General features: G+C 31.8%; 2 protein-coding genes across 2 annotated transcripts; one reads left to right on the top strand and one right to left on the bottom strand.

Moving 5' to 3' along the window:
• The first annotated feature begins 11,487 nt into the window (after positions 1-11,487).
• On the top strand, positions 11,488-14,669 carry LOC125222142 (transmembrane emp24 domain-containing protein p24beta2-like). The gene is made up of 5 exons (XM_048124617.2): positions 11,488-11,629; positions 12,792-12,989; positions 13,780-13,966; positions 14,078-14,185; positions 14,374-14,669. The coding sequence occupies exons 2-5, from the start codon at positions 12,792-12,794 to the stop codon at positions 14,505-14,507; spliced, it is 627 nt and encodes a 208-aa protein (XP_047980574.1). The 5' UTR covers positions 11,488-11,629; the 3' UTR covers positions 14,508-14,669.
• Positions 14,670-15,434: 765 nt separating this feature from the next.
• NOI (RPM1-interacting protein 4 (RIN4) family protein) lies at positions 15,435-18,048 on the bottom strand. Its single transcript, XM_048124618.2, has 3 exons — positions 17,915-18,048; positions 15,965-16,150; positions 15,435-15,704 (listed from the first exon to the last, which is right to left on the bottom strand). The coding sequence occupies exons 1-3, from the start codon at positions 17,918-17,920 to the stop codon at positions 15,660-15,662; spliced, it is 237 nt and encodes a 78-aa protein (XP_047980575.1). The 5' UTR covers positions 17,921-18,048; the 3' UTR covers positions 15,435-15,659.
• Between the last annotated feature and the right edge of the window lie 3,661 nt (positions 18,049-21,709).

Raw genomic sequence — 21,709 nt, 5'->3', positions numbered from 1 at the left:
ATATTCAAAAAATTGAAAACATTATTTATTTATTAGTAAAATACTAGTAAAGAATTGCAAAGTGAACCAAATTTGCTAAAGTGGTGTCGGTGAGATAGGGTAGGATGGATTAGAAGTTTAGAACTGTGCAAAGTGAGGTAGGAAAAAATTCTGAGTGGAAAATGATTAAATGAGAGAAAAGGCATGATAGTAAATATATGAAGAAGAATTGAAACACTGTATATTTTTGAAATAGACAATATAATTTCAAATTTTCAAAATCCAATTTTACATTGTGCAAATATTTGTTTTATAAAAAATAGGAAACCCATTTATTTATCAAAATAAACAAAATTTTTAAACGAACAATTTTCACAAAAGTGGAGAATTTGCACTCAAGAACCTTTTAAATAGGTTAGCCATAGGCTAGCCTATATTTCTTCTCCTATCATATCATCTTCCTCCTGCCATATTATCGGGACAAACAACTGGACAATCAATAGGCTAGCCACACCATCAGCACTATTAAAAAAACAACTAAATTTACAGAATTAAACACAAAATACATAATTAAATTTACGACACATATACGGAAAAATTCATTAATTTCATTTTTAAAAAAGTACATTAATTAAAAAAAAGTTACATAATTAAAAAAAAAAACGGGCTTCCACACACGAGCCCCCGCCTTACTCTACTCCTCACTAATTTATTAAAAAATACATTAAAAAATGCAATAAAAATGCAATAATTTTATATAAATTAAAAAAAGGTGCATCCTAAAAAAATTACATAATTAAAAAAAATCATAAAAAATACATTAAAAATGCAATAAATAAAAAAAATTCATAAAATAATACATTAAAAAAATACATTAAAAAAAATGCAACTGGCTAGCCGAAATTGAGCCTACTATGGCGGCTAGCGCATCGGCCGACGGATCGGCTAGCGCCCGCGAATCGGCTAGAGCTTGCCGATCGGCTAGCCTAAATTGCCGCAGTGGATGCTAGCGGACCAGCGATCGGCTAGCGTCCGCGATCGGCTAGCCTATCCGCTAGCCTCCATTGTGGATGCTCTAATGCCAAAATCAATGAAATGACCAACTATGCGAGATCCTGATTACATGGTAAATAAACCCACTACTAATGAGTTACTAACAATGCAAAACATAAAAATTCTGACAGCCCTCACCAGTCCAGAAAATACAATGCATTTATTGAATCATATTTTCCCCCAAACAACTAGCATTATTTAATTAAATTAAGTTATTCTAGTGAAACATAACTACCGAACACGCCATTAGTATTGCGCGTCTAATACTTTTTGGAACGGGTTAAGTATGTAATTGGCCACTTTTAAAAATGACTCGAGAATTACAAATTGGATCACAATCAGTGAATATTTGGCAGTTCAAAAGGTCTCCGGATACATTATTCTGTTCATATTCAAATTTAATCAGGTCACCTAAATTGGGTATTTTATTTATAAATTCTTTTATCTAATCACTTTGACAAAGGTAATAAAATAAAAAGATCATCCTAAGCTGTTAAATTTGGTGAATAAATAGACGTTTATCCAATTACTACTATTTCGTTTGAACATGAATTTATTGCAACCAATCAATCTTTGTCGGAGACTTGCTGCCTTGGTAATTTTAAGTCAATCCCAAACTTTTAAAATTGTTTGAATAAGGTTAAATAATTTTCCTCCACCGTATAAATCGTTTGAAGTTAATTAGCATTAATTTGTAGGAAAAGGGTGATAGAGAATATAGGCAAATAATTTATAGCTGATTCAAATGAAAATTGCTGACCAATTATTAATAGTAGGTCTTAATGGTTGGACCCCACACAATAAATAGCATGTTTAGCTAACCATATTATCAACAATTTAAACCCAATTCATGTATTTATTGGGAGAGATCTTTTGAATTGTGCAAGCAATGATAGTCTTTGATTAAATTATTTTCAACAGAAAAATAATCGTAAATCGTGTTTATAATCATTTTACATTATAGACATACCATATAATTAGTGCTTGAATAGATTATTTTTTGGCGAATTAATATGGCCAATTATAAATTTATAATTCATGGTACAGTGCAAGTTATATTAATCTCCTTGTCTATTAGTACTAAATTCTGTTGCAGCAACATAATTATCCTTTTACATATTTTTTTATTTGGTAATTTCATAAAAAAATCAGTATAGGATTGAAGAATTTGAAAAAAAAAATAAGAAAAACTAAATTATGTAAAACACGACCTAGGAAATGATGGAGGATTGATGTGCCCACAATTACTGTTATTCCTATACAAATAGAGAACTTTTGAATTGTGCGCATTAATAGTCTTTGTATAATTGATTTTCAACAGAAAAATAATCGTAAATTGTGTTTATAATCATTTTACATTTTTTCTATGGTCATATCATAGGCGTTGCATATATAATAAAATGCAATCATCACATAATAAAATAATGTATTTTTCTTTTATTTTTCTTTTTTCTTTTTCTTTTTAAATTGTTGTGTGTGCATAAATAGCAAAGCCCCTCTGCACATCAGGGGATTCTTGCCCGTACAAATGATTCTTTAATGAATTAATATGGCCAATTAAATTCATGGAAGAACGCAAGTTATAATCTCCTTGTAAAATTAATTTTCTAATGGAACAACAGAATTATCTTTTTATATAATTTTTTATTTGATAATTTCATAAAAAATCAATATAAGATGGAAGAAGATTTTGAAAAATAAAAACAAGAATGAGCAAAAATATGTAAACTTGAGAAATGATGGAGGAATGATGTGCCACAATTACTGTTATTCCTATACAAAATAGGATTTCCATATGAAAAATATAATTATTTATTTGGCTAACAAATTAATTGGAAAAAAGTTTACTGTTCAAGACAACTGCATATTTATGTTTGGTTTTATTGTCAAATAAGAGGATATAAATATGCATTTCTATAAAATATCTACTTCCATAAAAAATCGATGATTAATTTATAATATCTAGTTGGAACTTTTTATCAGTATAATTGGATTGGTTATACGATGCAATGTTATGGCATTAGTATATTTGTAAAAAACACTGAATTTTGGGATTGGTTTACCGGAATGCATTTGATAGATTAGCATATTAGGAAAACTGGATTAGGTTCAATTCAGTTGCAACTAATATTAATAAAATTTATTCTTGATTAAAATAAATTTAAGACGAATAAGATTGATGATGTCATATCAATGTAGTCGTGATCAATGATATAGTAGCACATAATTTCTGATATTGCACTTCCGTACCAAAAAAAAAGTTGGTACATTTTTTTTTGAGTTATCTCTTAAAATTAGTAATTTAATTTTATTTTTGGTAATAATTTTTTTTCTAATAAGATGAACCTAGAGATGTTGATTAACATGATACTCGTGGATTGGCTTGCATTGCACGACAATTTATAAGATTAGGGTTAAAATTTATTAACACATAACAAAAATTACAATCCAAATAACAACTTGATAAGGTAGGCTCGAAATCAACCCGTGCAAGCAAGCACTATAGATACGATTGACCTAATTTGAGCGAGAGAACTCTCATTATTTAATTTTTATTTTTTATTACTTTTTCAAAATTTTAAAAGTTAGTTATAAGTGTATTTTTTTCAAATGCACATGCAGATATATTTTAATTAATTATTTTAAAAATTATAAGTACTTATTATTTTATTTTTATCTTGCTTTTACACTAGTCATACAAATAATTATCAATAGAACCATAATAGTTAAAAAGATAAAAAAATTTGAGTCTGATTGTCCCGATAGGTTAGCTTGAAACCTAAAAGTTGGGTTAGGATATGTTAAAACTCTCTATATTTTATCCCACATCGACTTGGTAACGATCCTAGCTCACCTATATAAGTGTGGATAACCCTCCCCCTTATGATGCCTTTTAAGGGGTGAGTGGCTCATTTCTAATATGGTATCAGAGCGGGCCCAAGTCGATGATGGATTTATTTCTTTATCTCTTCTCTTGCCTACCCACGTGATGGAAGTCCGATGTGTCATTCTGGTCCACACGTGAGGGGGCGTGTTAAAACTCTCTATATCTTGTCCCACATCGACTTGGTAACGATTCTGTTACCCCAATTTTTCGAACAGGTTGGCCCAATTGACACATGCCTAGATGAGCCTTATTAACCATTAAAAATTATTCAATCTTTTTTAATTTTAATTTCTTTTATTTACTAATGCGACAAAGTCTATGATGTTTCTAATTTTTCTATTTTTGTAAGACTGATGAAGAAGTAAGTAGTATACTGTATTACTTGTGGGCCAAATGAACATTTTGAACTCAATCGCGATCACAATAATACTCAAAAGTTTAAGTAAAACTCAAGAATATGGAGAACCACACTCTATAACACGTTGATTAAAGCCTGATAAATAAAGATTAGAAATAACAAAAAACTGGTAATGAAAGACAGAGTAATGACATTATTTATGGTAAGTAGTAGAGATTTGGCCGTAATCAAATTAACCTTTTAATTTTTTGAGAAAGGGTGTTTAAAATGATTTGGCCGTAATTTGATATTTCTCTCCTAACTTGAAATTTGGCCGCAATATCTTAAACTTATGTAATTAGTAAATTTCACGTGACGTGAAATTCCGGCGAAAATTGAAATAACATTTTAAACTCAATCAACATATACAAAACAATGTGATTTACACCCATTATAAGAGACATTATATCTTATATTGATTAGTTTGCCCACTTACATACCCAACATATCACGTTAAATTTAATTTAAGAAAAATTGAACTCGAGGAGAATCTATTATAAAGCCTAAGTTCATAATATTAGCAATCAAATATAAATTCATGAAAAATACCAAATTTTGACTAAATTTTATAATTTGAAAAACTTTTACCCATTAATAAAATTTAACACTTTTGGTATTAACTTGAGAATTGTATTTTGATGTCATCTTTGTCATTTTATTGATATTAAGGTATCATCTTTTTTCACGAAAGTTACAGACTAAGTCTAGAAAATAAAAGATAGCGAGTTAAAATATTACACTTGTTATTTTATTGATATTAAGACATCATCTTTGTCACTAAAATTGCAGACAAGTCTAGAAAATAAAAGATAATAAGTTAAAATATTACACTTGTCATTTTATTGACTATAGATTTGAAATAAATTATCTGTCTGGAAGCTTTCTTCTTTCCAACACTTCTTGAATGTTCTTCTTTATTATTACTTAACTGGTCATGTTGTGGAATCATCAACAATGCAAAAATAGTTATTTATCAGTATGAAGATTATGAAGATTTTTAGTGTAGTTTACTGAAACTGACCTCTGTTGTAGTATCATGTTCTCCTTTACATCTCCTGCCTCTTTTTGAATCTATTGAACCTGCATTATATTAGACATATTAATTATTTAACTATATGACTAATTGAGATATATGTAAATGTTACTAAAATCTTCATAATTGTTGGTGTCTAACATTGTTGTTGAAGTATGGCTCCCTATGTTACATTGGTGCAAAATCTTCCTAGTGCCATCACAAACTCTGTCATAAAAGTCCATTGTGTTCGTGTCTTTGGAGGTCTTCCTGATGACAATGAAGATATCAATTCAGAAGGTGTTCTTCATGATTCAAAGATATAAATGACTATTATAATATAAATCTTTAGTTATCTTTAATTAAATTACTTTCTATATCTCTATGTTTCTATTAATTAAAGAGTAACACATAGAATCTTCTATATATCATATCACACATACCTGATTCCTTATTTCCTTCATATTCAGGGTACATACATTCAAGCAACATTTCCAAAAAAAAGTGCTATCTGGAACATAAACTTTATGAAGGAGGCATTTATTTTATGAAAAACTTCTTTGTTAGAGATAACAGTCTCAGAAATAAAGCTACTAATCATCTTTACAGACTCATTATGAATTTCAGAACAGAGGTGTATGAGGTCAGAGATCCCAGTTTTTCAGCAAATTTCTTTTCATTTAAACCATTTGGTGAGATAGCAAGCAATGAGAATGAAGAGCAGGGTTCATTTTTTGGTATAACATCTATTATATCTTTTGTTTAATACACTTTAGTTTACAATCTTTTAGTTCATTAATGAAGTGTATAACTTGGCGGATATCATTGGCGTTATCACTGCAGCTGGAATAGTTGTGAAACAAAGTAGATATAGGTTGATTGAAGTGGAAATAACTAATGAATGTTATTTGTATTCCTCTCTTATGCCTTTTTTTAATGAATTCTTCTTTTGGTTTACTTTTTGTGTTCATAATTTGATGTTTTTGTTGGATTTTGCCATGTATCAGATTTATTTAATAAGGAATTTAAATCTTAGAATAGATAACACATAGGGAGTTATAGCTTTGACTAGGGGTGGATAGGTAAGGTATACCTTACCGAAACCACCATACCGTATACCTTACCGTAAATACGGTATGCGAAAAAGTCATACTTTTACCTTACCAAAGTTTTCGGTATACCTTATTTTCAGTATGACGAATTTCCATACCGATACCATACCTCATTTTCGGTATACCGTATCGAAGTTCGGTATACCTTACTTTTGCGAAATACCTGACTTTCAACATCAATTAAAATAGAAAATTATAGTATTTAGAATATTATTTATATTTTATAATTTTTAAAATAAATTAAATATAATTTATTCATAATTATATTTATATTTCACAATAGATTTTATAATTTAAAAATATATAAAATATATTTTATATATAATTGTGTTTATATTTTTGTGGTATATACCTTAGTTTACAGTATATCCCTTAATTTACCGAATTTCGGTATACAGCGGTATACCGCAGTATTTGAAAATTCATACTGTTACCTTACCGGAATCTTTCGGTAAGGTATCATACCGTAACGAAAGTCACGGTATCATGAAAATTCGGTATTTTCGGTATTTTTTCGGTACGATAAGGTCGGTATTTCGGTATTTCAGTATTTTTCCCCAGCTTTGACATTAATTGATGCTATGTGTCTAAGTTCTACAGCTTAAGAATATATACTTGGTTTTTTTTCAACACATAAATTTAGCTTTATGTCTAATTTTTCCTAAGTCTTAAAAGCTATATTTGTAGAATAGTAAAGATACATGCATAGTATATGGTCTAGACAATTTCTGCATTAGACATTTTGAACATATACCTTTTTTTATTACACTTTAAGTATAAAATGGTGTAAAATCTTCTATAAAATAACAGATAGGCATTTAGCCTTATTTTTAATCTTAATTTAAGCTAAGTCTTCAAATATAGTCAGTTTAGTGACTAGATTTAATAGATTGCACGGATTAAAATATCATAGCAGGGAAGACTTGAAATTAGGAAGTTATTTGAAGCTATTCTTGATAAAATTAGACTTATCTCTTCAGGCAAGCAATTCTAGGTTTTGGTCTGTTTCTACAATTTTTTTGGATTGAATGTTTGAATCCTCCGAATTTTTCTATGTTTCTCCGATTCTGAGAATATGTGTTAATAAAAAATGTCAGATTCGTTCCAAATCTTATACCTTATTTTAAAAAAATTGAAATATCTGTAATATACATGTAATTGAAAGCTAAATCCTTCAATTTTTGTACCATCTTCTCGGATTCGTTGAGGTTAGCCGTTTCAATCATTCTGTCGTCGATGAGGTTGTACAAATTTGGTGTTTGTCCACCGAAATTGTCGTCGAATGGGAGAAATCGCGTCGAGAATTGTTGGTGCGTTTCTAGGGTTTCGAATGAAATCGGCGGTAGATTAGCTCCAAATTTTAGGATCATCGTCGGGAAGTGTAAATAGCGTGTCTATTGGCCTGGCAGTGGCGGCGATTTGGTGGTCGTCGCCGGTTTTCCGGCGGGATGGAGTGTAGATATTGGTGCTAGGGTTTTCGTCTCCCAAACGGCGCGTCGGTGGGTTATGATTGAAAAGGCTTTTATATGCCTGTATAATGTATGGTTTATTTCCTAAGACCATGTTTGGTAGAGGTGATAACTCATCTAGGGTTTGTTCATGAATTTTCATCCCTAGATGAGTTATCACCTCTACCAAACATGCCATAAGTGTAGTAATTAATTAGTTAAAGTGTAACTAATTGAATTAATTTGGTACTAATTTAATATCATATGTTTGGGCTGGTTTTTTGGGCCTTTTAATGCTGAATGGGCCAATTGTATAAATTCGTTTGGGCTAGTGATTTTCTATGTTTGGGCATGTTAAATTTTGTTGGCCCTTAGTCTATTGGTCTTTATAATGTCTATGCAATTATGTAATTATTATGTGGTTATAATTAAATTATTTGCATTAATCCTTAATATTTTAGATATATTATATAATTTGGAATGTACGTATTTAGTATTTTTAGTTTTAAATAAGTAAATTTTATATTTTGAAGAAAGTTTTGTTATACCATGTTGGTCCAATTTAATAAATCCGACTGGGCCACTTTTATTCTTTGTTTGGGTATTTGTTTTAATTTATATTGGAGTATTTTTTTTAGTGTATTGATATTTATAATTGTTGTGTAATTTTAATTAAGATTTTTTTGTTTAAGCTATAACATTAATCACATATTAATAGTTCCTCCATGTTAACAAACTTTAGGTAAAATTATGCGCTATTAAGATTATCTAGATATTAAACATTCAACCCAAACCAAACCAAAATCCCCAAATCTGTACAAATATGAACCCAATCTAATTCAATTCCACCATCTCGACTATTTCCAAGGCTTAAACTCTGAATTTGAAGCCGTTTTCGGAAAAGAGCATTTCCTTTCTCCGCTGGCTCTCCTCCCTCTTGTCCTTTTATTACACTATATTTCATGATTGAAGGATCGTCAATAGTAGCAGTATTTTCTTTAAGTAACAGTTTATGATTTATAATTATATAAATCATATTCTAAATATAAAATGGTTCATTTGTTATCTTGATCATTTGTTTTGTAAATCTTTATAATCTTTTGAATACAAAATATAAATAGTTTCTATTCTTGATTTTTAGTAATTTTTACATATTTTCTATATATTCCTTATTTCTAATTTGTTTTAAATATATTTTTTTATTTTTTGAAAATAACTTGGCCCGTGCATAGCACGGGTGGTAAAACTAGTAAGTTAAAATATTACACTTGTCATTTTATTGACTATAGATATGAAATAAATTAACTAACACATGTACATGATCAACACCATTTTACATCAACACTTCTTTTTCACTGCATGATCCACACATCAAGAGTTGGAAGTCTATAAATTTAGAAGTCTATTTTTAATTTTTAGAAATCAAAGGTCTCCTTTAAATGTTAGAAGTTTATAAATTTGAATTTAATTAAACTCAAATGCATATCAAAGTGAGAGAAAAGAGATGGCTTGATCGTGCACGAGTAAATTAATGATATCATGAACCGCTATCTGAATTTAGTCAATCAAAAATTCAGTCTTGACTGCGTTAATGCAAACATTGATTATTGAACCAATTTGTAAAATGTTTAGATGCGGCTCCCAAACTGATCATAACAGACCAATATTTGAGAATGAAAATTGCTACTGAGAATGTCCTTCTACGAGACACCGATGGTGCATGTGGCACAATATAATTAATGTTTAATTCACTTTTTACTTATTTTTAATTCACTATAAGTGAGTTTATTTCGTTATAGACTTGTTTTTGTGTAGCACAAGTGCGAATTTGTTCCTTGCTAGTTCACTGCTTACAAGTGTTTAGTTCACTTCCTAAATGTTTTAGTTTACCTTAAATGAGTTTTGTTTCGTACATAACAAATACTCTCTCCGTCCGCAAGTTGGAGTCCTGTTAATCATTTTAGTCTATCCGCGAATAGGAGTGTCGGTTCACTTTTACCATAAATGGTAATAGAGTCTCACATTCCACTAACTCATTCAACTCACATTTCATTGAAAACTAACATATACAAGTGAGACTTATATTCCGCTAACTTTTTTCCACCCAATTTTCTTAACATTTCTTAAAACCCGTGCGCCAAGAAATGAGACTGCTAATGAACGATGGAAGGAGTATTTTATTACGAAAAAAAGTAGCTAGTAAAAATCATACTCCTTCCGTTCCACAAAACTTATTCCATTTTACCATTTTCTTCTGTCCCACAAAGGTTGTTCCAATTAAAATATTTCCAAAAATAGACATTAAATACACTCCTCAATCACCTCAATGTGAGACCATTACTCCTCTACACACCTCCATCTCCATTTAATACAAAGTCAAACAATTTTTTAGAACCCACGGCGGGTCAAATTGGGACAAACTTTATAGGACGGAGGGAGAATAAAACTTCATATGAACTAAATAGATAAATTTTTTTAACATAATATTAATGTTAGTCATGAATTGACTATTGAATGTAAATGAATCGCGTATGGTTTACAGTGAACTAAATGACACATACTATGAGGTATATCAGTAGTGGTATCATCTTCGCCCTCACATCATCATCTTAGCCTCTGCTTCCACCTCTAGATCTTTCTCTTTGTCTTTCTTTAAGTATATCAGCAGCTTTCGAAAGATTAACAAGTTGTCCTATCATTCAAAGAAATTAAAAAAGGATTCATAATAGAATTATATAAAGCAAAAATAATTCACTGTAAACACAATATAGTTAATTGTAAGCACAATATAATTCACTCAAGTGACAAAACAGTATACTAACATGTCAATACTAGTTCACTATTAAAAAAATATACTCTATCTCCAGCTCCATTTTCCCACGGTCGTCGGATGGAGCAGCTAAGCGATGCAATCATCGTCTTGTTCTCCTTCGTCGCTCTCAACTTCCCAGTTTGAAGCCATTGGTCGGAGGAAATGGTGGTTGGAACGAAGAAAACACGTTACACGACGAGGAATGGAGGACACGATGTCGGAATTTGGTGGAGGAAAGCACGACGATAAACCCTACATGTGCGGCGACGAGGAATAGGGGAAAATGACAGTTGAAATGGAGTACTTGACTTTGAAGGGAGGTGGTCGCGGTGGTGGAACCCTATGTATTAGACGTAGAGAGCAGAGGATTTAGAGAAGAGACTAACAAAAGTGAAATGTTTAAAGAGAAGACCCACCTCATTCTAATTCAGCAAAATGACAAGTATCTATTTCAATTTTCATTAAATATACTCTTGCGGCCCAAAAAATAAGGATGTTTGGGATGACACGATTATTAATGCATAATTGGTAAAGTAAGAGCGATGAGAAGAATGGTCGTTAAAATAGTGTTAGTAATAGTGAAATTCATATTATTATTAGTGTTAATAGGGTCGTACTGATACGAAGTAAGTTGTAAATAAATTGACGTACATGAGTAATAAATTTGAGATAACTTTTTATAATTAGAAAGTTTAAGTCACTCTACAATGGAATTGGAACTTGTATATAGTAATAAAAAGTATTAGTACAGGTGTCGGCTTCTTAGTGGTCATAGTTGGCAAAACCATGTCATAGGCAATCACACGCACCCCTCTTACGCACGATACATACATTATACATACAAGTATAGATTCAGTCTTTCACGGTCCGTCGCCCCAGAGTCTTTGCTCGAAAACCTCGCGTAGATTTCCGATCAAACGATTTTCAAGGTGTGTTTTTCATTCTCGGAAAGTCAATTTCGATCACGTGGAATTTCGTAGTCCTTTCTATTTTCTTATAAATCCACCCGCACCATCAATTTCGATCGCCGTTTATGATGGAAATTGTGGCCAATTATTCATGGTTTTCAAATTTACTCGAACGATATGCCCTGAATGTTTATCGCCACGAGATTTTTGTTGAGTTTGGCTGGAATGGTAATTTGGGAAAGGAGCGATTTTTGGATTGCTCTCTAATTATCCGCTATAACTTTGGGGTTTCTTCGCGGATTGATTTTTGGGAGTCTTGAATTTTGTTTGGATTTAGGGATTTGACACTAAACGACGTAGGTGCATTGTTTTTAGATGTTTATGTTGCTGTAGATGTTGTGAATTGATCGTTAAAGATTTAAATTTTAAGTTAGATATTTGGGAATATAAATTCCAATAAGGAATTACTGCTTTCTGGAGATGATCAATTTGGATGTTATCATGCATAAGCATAATATCTGGAGATGGTTACTCCACTGGTCTAGCTGACCTTGGTTCAAAATGGAACCTTGCACTGCTTGATTATTTTTCGGATAGCTTATTAAAGTAGTTACCTTCTGACCTTTTAGGTTTGTATTTCCTTAGTTACAAATATCTATATCAAACTGTACTTCAGCTTATAATAAATCTCAGCTGTACAGAAAGATGAAGGTGGGGTTTATAAACAAACCGGTCGAGTATTATGATGCATATATTTTCATTTTCACATGATGTGGGTCTAACATCACATTTCAGTAGTTAGCTTAGCTCTAGTCCTCTTGTTTGCAATGACAGCTGACAACGGTAATTGAAAAAACAGGTTTTCCATTACCATGATCAAATACAAACCCTTATGTTTTAAAAGTTACAGGATAAATGTTTTGACTCCCAACATGTAAAAGATAGGAAGAAATTTGAAACATGTAATTATGCATAGCCTGCAAATTTTTCATGCTGCTAAATATGTATCGCTCATATCAAATGAATGTGCTCTCTCCATATGTCAATGTGTCCTTATGTGTGTGACTGTGTGTGTATTTATATTCGTACTGTAAATAAAGTTAACATGCCAAATGTTCATTGTGCCCCATAGAGCTCTATCTCCTTTTATCAAAACTGATAAATTTATGGAATTGGGATACAGATGAGGCTTCCAGTTGCAGCAGTGATTCTGATGGTAATATTAGGAAGTTTTGGTGGGGCTTTTGGTATTAGATTTGTGATAGATAGAGAAGAGTGCTTCTCTCACAAGGTGGAGTACGGGAATACTGTTCATTTCTCATTTGTGGTGATTAAATCCGAGGGGTCATGGCATTACAGTGAAGATGGTGTAGACCTTGTGGTAAACCTCTTGTTTTAACCCTTGGTTCTATTAATTCATTGAAAATCTGGTGTTAGAACAAATTAATTTTAAGTTATTTCTTCCTCTTTAGTTGAAATGAACATTCATGATGTGATCAAGTATGCTTCTGAGGGTATCCATTATTTAATATGTTTCCATTTCTTTATTTTTCATGCCACTTGAAGAGTGTAACTTGGTGTGTGACTGAGAGGGGATGCTAATCAAGATCTCACTTGAGCAAAGTTTTGTACTTTTTTCAGAAGAATTTTCTAACTGTGAATTGATGTATGTAAAACATTTTTTCGATAACATCTTTGGTAATCTGTCCTTCCTTTTCCAACCTACTTTTTTATTTTCCTAATAAAAACGAGGGATAGGTCACACTCGTAATACATTTTCCCGCCAACATACAATATTTTCCTGTAGATCTTAAAACTCAATTGTGCCTATACAGAAATTGGATTTTTACCAATACTTTCATATTATGTGAAAGTGGATCTATACTTGATAAGATTCTATCCCAAAATTGGCTGCAAAGATCTGTCATCAGGTGTATGCTTATAAAAATGTAAATATGCCTCCAACACTACACAGTGTTAATGATTAATAAGATGAACAATTATCCTGTTTAAGAGTAGCAGTAGAATTTGCAGCCAGTTAGGCAAATATTTTGGAACTATACACTCAGTGTTGCTTGAAACTGGGTGCTTCTAAATTTTCTCTTTTCCTATTATTTGATTATGTGCTTCACATTATGAGATTGACCTGACGGATATTGCAAAATCATCAGGTTAAGGGACCAAATGCCGAACAGGTCCATGACATCCGAGACAAGACAAGTGAGAAGCACGAGTTTGTGGCTTTCCAGCAAGGAGTTTACCGGTTCTGTTTCACTAATAAGTCCCCGTATCATGAAACCATAGACTTTGATGTACATGCTGGCCATTTCTTGTACCATGACGAGCATGCTAAAGACGGTGATTATATTTCTCTCTCTCTCTCAATGTCTCTCTCCGTTTCTGTTTTATTGGCATGGACTGTTTAAAATATTTAATAATTCTGGTGCATAAATTTGTTGACATGTGCAGAGCATTTCAAACCTCTTTTTGAGCATATTGGGAAGCTAGAGGAAGCTTTGTACAATATTCAGTTCGAGCAGCATTGGCTAGAGGCTCAAACTGATCGTCAGGCTATAGGTAATTTAGTCACATTGAGGCTATTTTTGGGGAAACGTTTACTATTTATACTGTTTTTCTTGTTCATATGGAATGCCTCTGTTGTTGAGGGATGCAGACGGCTGTTTATATCTACTTCATTTATTCGTTCATATTGGCCATGTATGCAGAGGAAGCCTGTATGACTCTATTGATTTGTTTGGTTTCAGTGAATGAGAAGATGAGCAAAGGAGCGATTCACAAAGCCTTACTCGAATCAGCTGCTCTGGTTTTAGCCAGCGGTTTGCAAGTCTTCATTTTGCAGCGTTTATTTGAGAGAAAGCTTGGAGTATCAAGAGTCTGATCTTGTACTTTTAGTCTTTTACTAGTGTGCAAAATTGTGGAATTTTAAAGCTCATTAACTTATTCTCACAGTATCACATATACTTAGCTACACCCTTTTTCGGAATTAATTATTCTAATGTATTCTAATTTTTGGTGGAACAGTAAAGGCAAGCATTCTCTATGTCTATGAATTTAAATATCTAAATAAATGAAAATTGCTAGTACTCCATAGTAAATATTGATTAGAAATATGCCGATCTTAAATGGCTGCACTTGGGCAATGAAAGTAGGTCCTTCATTAGTTTAATACATCTAAGGTGGCTTCAAATAATCTAATATACTTCTTACACTATTTTATCAATTTTTTTTATTTCATCCACCAAATTAAAATTTCATAAAGGCCTAAGCATCAATTGACTAGAAATACATATTATAAGCGAATAAAAGCAAAATATGGGCAATTAGGTATAGGTATCGGATGCTTTGTTCCTGCTGGTGATTTAATATGTAAGATAGTGGTGACTAGAAGACAAAATAATATTATTCTTAATCATAGTTTTATACCAATAAAATATGTGAGAAATATAAAAAAAGAGAAAATAAATAAAACCTACTAATAGAGTTTGTCTCCCTATAGCTTTGGATTTATGCATTTCTATATATATCTTTTGTTATTATCATATTTTCTAGCTCTATGTATCACAAGTTTGACTTAAAAAATTTGCGGAATTCTAACTCTCTGCATATGAAAAAAAGCCATTTTCATCAGTCACAAACACTACGTCTCGATATCATTGTAAATTAGAGTTATGAGTTCACAATTATGCATCAAATAATTAAAGTTAAAACAGTTGAGAGAGAAAGAGAAGGCTGGCTAGTGGCAAATGAATAAGCGTGTAAATGGTATAGTAATTACCAGAGACTCGCAAATAATTTACACGTCATAAATAGAAAAAACAATAATCATATGATGAAGATGATCCACAACAAACATATAGCAGCAGTATAGGGTTTAAGAAAGTTTCGAAAATGATCGGGCACAACACGAACACGGACACAGTTTTACAACACACAAAATGGAATGTGAGTGCCTAACGTCACCTGCACCTCCCATTCTCTGCGTTCTTTATAGAATATGCACTCTACATGTTTCGTCTACACATAGACATGGTCAAGATGTTGCACTCGGGCTCTGCATGCAGCAAAACCATTTTTTCTGCAAATAAACATGTTTTAGTATCAGTTTTAGATGAACGATATTCATGAATCTTGTTCAATCGCATGTAAACAACCCTCATGATTATAAGGAAATTTCAGAGATACAGCTAAAGCCTGAATAAATTGAGTCGAAATAAAACCCTGACTGCTACAGCCACGTATGTCAAGTGGTTCTTGAAAATCATGCTAGCTTTTAGTTACATGGAGTATCAAACCAATGCGGATATGAGCAAAATGTTAAATTGAAGAACAACTTACACCCTGAGGTTTTATAGGCTCTGCTCCTCCATAATTTGTACTTGTGTCCACCTTTGAAGGAGAGTCTGGTTTCCCACCTGTCTTTTTCTCATCACGGGCCTTGTTAAATATTACAGTAAATCCCTCAGCTGAAGTAGGATCATTAACATCCCACTCACCGAACTTTGGCAATGGACGACCCTTCTCCTGCAACAAAAATAAGTAAAAGAAATCACAAACAATTAGAAGATATGCAAACATGTAATTGCTAGCTAAGATCTCAAGAACAGTTAGTAACTAGATAACTAACTTGAAGCAGAACACTGTTTTCATTTCAGAAGTAAACGACAAAGTTGAAGAATTGAAATTAAGACCAGTATGATGATGGCTGCAATTTGGCTAAGGTGACAGTGACAAGGATATGGTGATATTGAAGCACAAGATCACTTAGATGAGGGAGACATATTGTGGACGATGTGCAAGCACGTTAGAGTAAAATGGTAAGCATTCATTCAAAGAACTGAAAAATCAGCCAGTTTATATACAACAGTACAAAATCAAAAACATTTCAACTTGACACGGTGTGCTGGAATGATAATTAAATGTTGTATTTACCAAATATTTAAGCTTCCTTTGTTATAATCCTGCCATTCAGATACTAACTTTGGAAAACAAAAGTTGCTCTGGGACAAAAAGAGCTAAGCATAAAATTTGAGCGTATATTGCAAACTGAATGGAGAATCCCATTAGATAATTGTAAGCCAATCATTCACCCACAAACACTTCCATTACCAAAAAGTGGGGCACTCCCCACCCCCACCCACCCACATACACACACACACCACATAACGGGGTGGGGGTACCATAGTATGAAATCCATACTCATTCTCCACTCCAATCTAACACCCATACACATGCCCCTTTTCATTCCATTGTAATTTTTAAGCACCCCCAAAAATCTAATTATCACCTGAAATAACTAGTCACCACAAAATGATCACCCCACCATCAGCAACATCATCCTAATCAAACTACATCAAAACACTTATGACAAGTAAGAACATAAATACTGGCATATATGTATATAACAAAGGTTATAATGTGCTTAACAATGAAAACAATTAAAAAAAGAATAACCAATTACACTCCTACAAAAAAAAGGACACACATAGAAACCGCAATGATATGCAATTTGTAGCAATATCGAAATAGAGAATCTGGATAGCTAACACAAACAACAAGAGAAAGCAAAATGCATAGTTCATCCATTTTGAATTGGATGCACTGCACCACTTGTCACGCATTCACTAGTGACTATTATTATAAGTATACGCAACTCATTACGCAGGTAGATTGGCTGATCAGAAATACATAGACAACAACTGATTTCCTGCAAATGAGATTATTCATATGATATCTGATAATTAGAGAAAGTTCAGTTCTTTAAGTGAAAATGTCACAGGATTACCAAAATCTAATAACAAACAGTTCATTGATCAAAGTGAAACTATTTCAGTTCTCAATTAAAAAAACGAGATAAACATAGCAATATTTTTAACAAATAAGCCAAGTGATATTAAAAAAATTTAATCCTCAAAATTCAATTTTAATTATGTTTCCTTTTGAGATAGGGCATAAGCATAAAAGGTTCGTCGATTAACAGAGACGGAGTCCTTTGGTTTACTCGAAGATCTCCACAAGGAAAGTAATTAATAGGCACATAAAACTTCAATAATCGAAAAACTAGCAACCAATCGCGACAGTTAAAAACCAACAATCGAAGAAATAAACAGTCGATTACGCCCAATCCTCTGAAACATACCCCAAAGCCAGGCGATCGATCAAACGAATCAAAATACAACAAAAATGAAGAGTTTTTCCGGTGCAAATAACGGGGGAAAGGACCACAATCGAACTGAAATAAATCAAGAGAGAATCGAATGATGAAAAAATCGAATTTGGATTGCATACCGACATGACTCCTGAGCGAGAGATATTCCAAAGCAGAAAGATGAGTTGAGGAGCGAATTGTAGAGAGAGAAAGGTAGAAAAGGATAGATGGGTTTAGTCGTCACTATAGACTCATATTTATACATACATATTTATACAATACGTATTCAAATAGCATTTGTGATTAATTTAAATATATATTAGTACTACATAAGTAGGAATAGTAGTAGTCTTAATTATAACTAGAAAAAAAAATATCTTTGCTATTAGGATGACACATTTAGTATTCAAATAGCATTTGTGATTAATTTAAATATATATTAGTAGTACATAAATAGGAATAGTAGTATTAATAATTATAACTAGAAAAAAAATATCTTTGCTATTAGGATGACACATTTAGTAACCTGTCTAGTGTTGAAGAAAAGTTTAATAGTAGAAGAAAATAGTATGAACTAAGAGATGGAGATGAAACACAAATGTATGGTATTTTCGTATATTTATTTTCGAGTTGATTGTGATAGGAATATAATGTAGACCTACTCCGTCCACGATTAAGAGTCTCATTTCTAAATGGCGTGGGTTTTAAGAAATGTTAAGAAAAGTGGGTGGAAGAAAGTTAGTGTAATAGGAGTCTCACTTGTATATATTAGTTTTAAATGATATGTGAGTGGAATGAGTTAGTTAAATGTGTAGTTTCTTTACTATTTATGGTAATTATGAACCGGAACTCTTATTTATGAACAGACGAAAATGGAAAAATGGGACTCTTATTCGTAGACGGAGGGAGTATGTTGGTATGAGCGGTGACAAACTGACAATCATATTTTGTGAGCCTAAGAAAGAAAGTTAACAAAAAATGTATACACACTATATTAATCTAATTATATAAGAGCATCTCCAATGGTCGGCTAGCGACCGGCTAGCCGATTCGTCGCGCTGGCCGATCGGCTAGCCGAACCATTGGAGTCGGCCAGCGCTAAATCGGCCAAAATATCGGCGTCCGCTGGCCGATGCGCTGGCCGCCATTGTGGCGTGCCGATCGGCCAGCGCCGATTTTCAATTTTGTTTTTTTTTTTAAAAAAAAAACATATATAAACGCGATTTTTTCTCTCTTTAAATTTCTGTACAAGAACAACATCTAACGATGGACAACAACAACTAGGCCCAATACAAAATTAAGAACTAAAACAAAAACATGTCATACCGTCGGGTAGCGGCAAACTATAACAGATTCAAGGCATACTAACATTTTTTAATGTATTTTTTTAATAAATTAGTGAGGAGTAGAGTGGGGCGGTGGCTCGTGTGTGGAAGCCCGGATTTTTTTTTTATTATGTAATTTTTTTGATTTTTAGTTAATGTACTTTTTTTTATTTAAATAAAATTAACGAATTTTTCCCGTATATATGTCGTAAATTTAATTCCGTATTGTGATTTTAATTCCGTAAATGTAGTATTTTTTGAATTATTTTTATTGCGGCTGGCTTATGGCTGGCCTAAATCTGATGTGGCAGGTGGATTTTTAGTGCTGCTGACGTGGCAGGGGGAGAAACTGCTGGCCGATTTCTGGCCGAAGTACCATTGGAGATGCTCTAAAGGTTTCGAAGGAAATTCTTTTGTGATAACTTATATTTTACATAATAAGTAAAATATTTAATTACAAGAATGAATAATAAATAAAATATTTACTTGTGAATGGAATAACAATAACGAATTAATATAGAGATATATAATTTATTTTAATCATAGTTAATCTAGAATATATAATGGGAAATAGTTTATGTGACATTGATGAAACACCTCAAGATTCTTGTTAGCGATATAATAGTGAATTCAATTCCGCAAACACACATTCTAGTATACTACTAATAAATTTCATATTTTGTGATGGTACAATGGTCTTATTTTTATGGTGGTGTAAGTGTAATACATTAAATGACAATTTAGTTAAAATAAATAAATAAAATATGATAAGAATGCATATTTTGAGTAAGTTTTATCTATTATCAACTTGCAAATTCATACAATTCGTTATCTTTTAAGATCAATATTCAGTAGTACTTTACTTGATTATACAATGAATTATATGAAAACTTTGGGACTTTGGGTGCGATTTGTTAGTATTACAAGCTTATCTTATAAAAACATTAAAATAAACTATTGTTATTTAAATTTTAGTGAAGTTCACAGGTTGTAATAATAAGAAAGGAAGAAAATAGATATTTTTGTTTAATAAATATACTCCGTGGTGGAAAAAATAGATAGTATTTATGTTCAATGTACAATGGCTTTCACATTTCTATTTTTTTCCCTTAAAAAAGCATCTCTATAATTAACTAAAAACATTATTTAGGGGAAGGTTGTTTAACGTCATAACATCAATGAAGAGATAGACGGACCAACTACCTCTATCATTCATTTTGCTACACAAAGTTGAACTTGTTAATTTTCATACACAAAATTGATTTGAATATTAAGAATAAAAATGAGCATAAAAGATTAAAGAACACAATTTTTGGACTAGAAAAGAGAGAGAGACGGAAATAGCAAAGGTTCCAATTAAATAGTGACGATCAAGCAAAAGATTTTAAGGCTAATAATTACTCTTCCTTTCAACATAAATTATCTCATTTAGTTTTGGCACAAATTTCAAAAATCATAAATATAGGTGGGTTGATGTGTAATTTAGAAGTCATGTTTCAAATGTAATCGATCAATGAGCAAAAATAGTGTCATAGTATTTCAGGGTAGAACCAGAAGAAGGAAAAAGTTGCTTAGTTCAACTAAAACAAAGATTATAAATTATTTTTGAATCATGTGATGATAATTAGAAAGCAAAACAATAGCTAGTACAATCAAATGAAGAATGTTGCTCCTAACAATTTCTTAGAAGATTGTGATATTTCATTGTCTTTTAAATCTGTATCCATAAAGTAGGGACGAAGCATGGATATTTACCACTAGTACTAGGAAACATTGAACATATTTTTTATTTTATTAATTTTTTCATTAAAATTCGTTACATTTTATGAATAAAGGTAGCATGCCTTAGGTGCGATTAACAAGCCATTGTATCAAAACAATACTAAAAAAGTTTATACAATGTGCATGTGTATTTCATATAATAGTTATGTATTTTTTGTCTCTAATATATAAAATGGAGTTAGAAAATAGACTTTTTACACGTGAAGGAGTTTTGTAATAAAAATGTTACTCCCTCCGTCCCAGATAATTTATCCCAGTTTTCCATTTCGATCCGTCCCACATAATTTGTTTCACTTCACTTTTACCATTTTTGGTAGTGGACCCCATATTCCACTAACGCATTATTACTCATATTTTATTATAAAACTAATATATAAAGGTAGGACTCACATTGCACTAACTTTTTCAACCCACTTTTTTATTACAATTCTTAAAATCCGTGCCCGGTCAAAGTGACCCGAATTATCTGGGACGGAGGGAGTAAAAGAGAATATATGGAGCGATGCTGCGATGGCCATAATCTTCATTAGTAACATTAATGATTGAGTTTCAATTAATTTAATATTTATATAACTCCTTTATATGTGAATATAAGTAGTACTAATAATTTTGATTTTCAAATGTAATTACCATGGTACTAAATGGGGGCCCACTCGATGAGAAAAAGGTATGTGAAGTGTGAACGGACAAAAGATTCGAGGATGGCTACAGTTGTATTGGCACGCCATCGTCATTCCATTATTTTCCATTCAAATTCCAATTTTAATTCCACCATTAAATTCATCTTTTAGTTGATTTGAAATACGCACGAATATAGAATAAATGGTC

This window comes from Salvia hispanica, chromosome 1, assembly GCF_029641045.1.
Source record: "Salvia hispanica isolate PSC_SH4W2 chromosome 1, Shi_PSC_v1, whole genome shotgun sequence".
Lineage (NCBI taxonomy): Eukaryota > Viridiplantae > Streptophyta > Magnoliopsida > Lamiales > Lamiaceae > Salvia > Salvia hispanica.
Note: the sequence above shows the minus strand (reverse complement) of the source record. Positions and strands in the feature narration are given on the sequence as shown.

Bases quoted from the DNA above. Each gene is read 5' to 3' on its own strand.
- LOC125222142 (XM_048124617.2), top strand. From the start codon at position 12,792: ATGAGGCTTCCAGTTGCAGCAGTGATTCTGATGGTAATATTAGGAAGT. The intron at 12,990-13,779 runs GTAAACCTCTTG...CAAAATCATCAG, and splicing joins AAGATGGTGTAGACCTTGTG to GTTAAGGGACCAAATGCCGA. The intron at 14,186-14,373 runs GTAATTTAGTCA...GTTTGGTTTCAG, and splicing joins AACTGATCGTCAGGCTATAG to TGAATGAGAAGATGAGCAAA.
- NOI (XM_048124618.2), bottom strand. The intron at 15,705-15,964 runs GTAAGTTGTTCT...GTTTATTTGCAG, and splicing joins AGCCTATAAAACCTCAGGGT to AAAAAATGGTTTTGCTGCAT.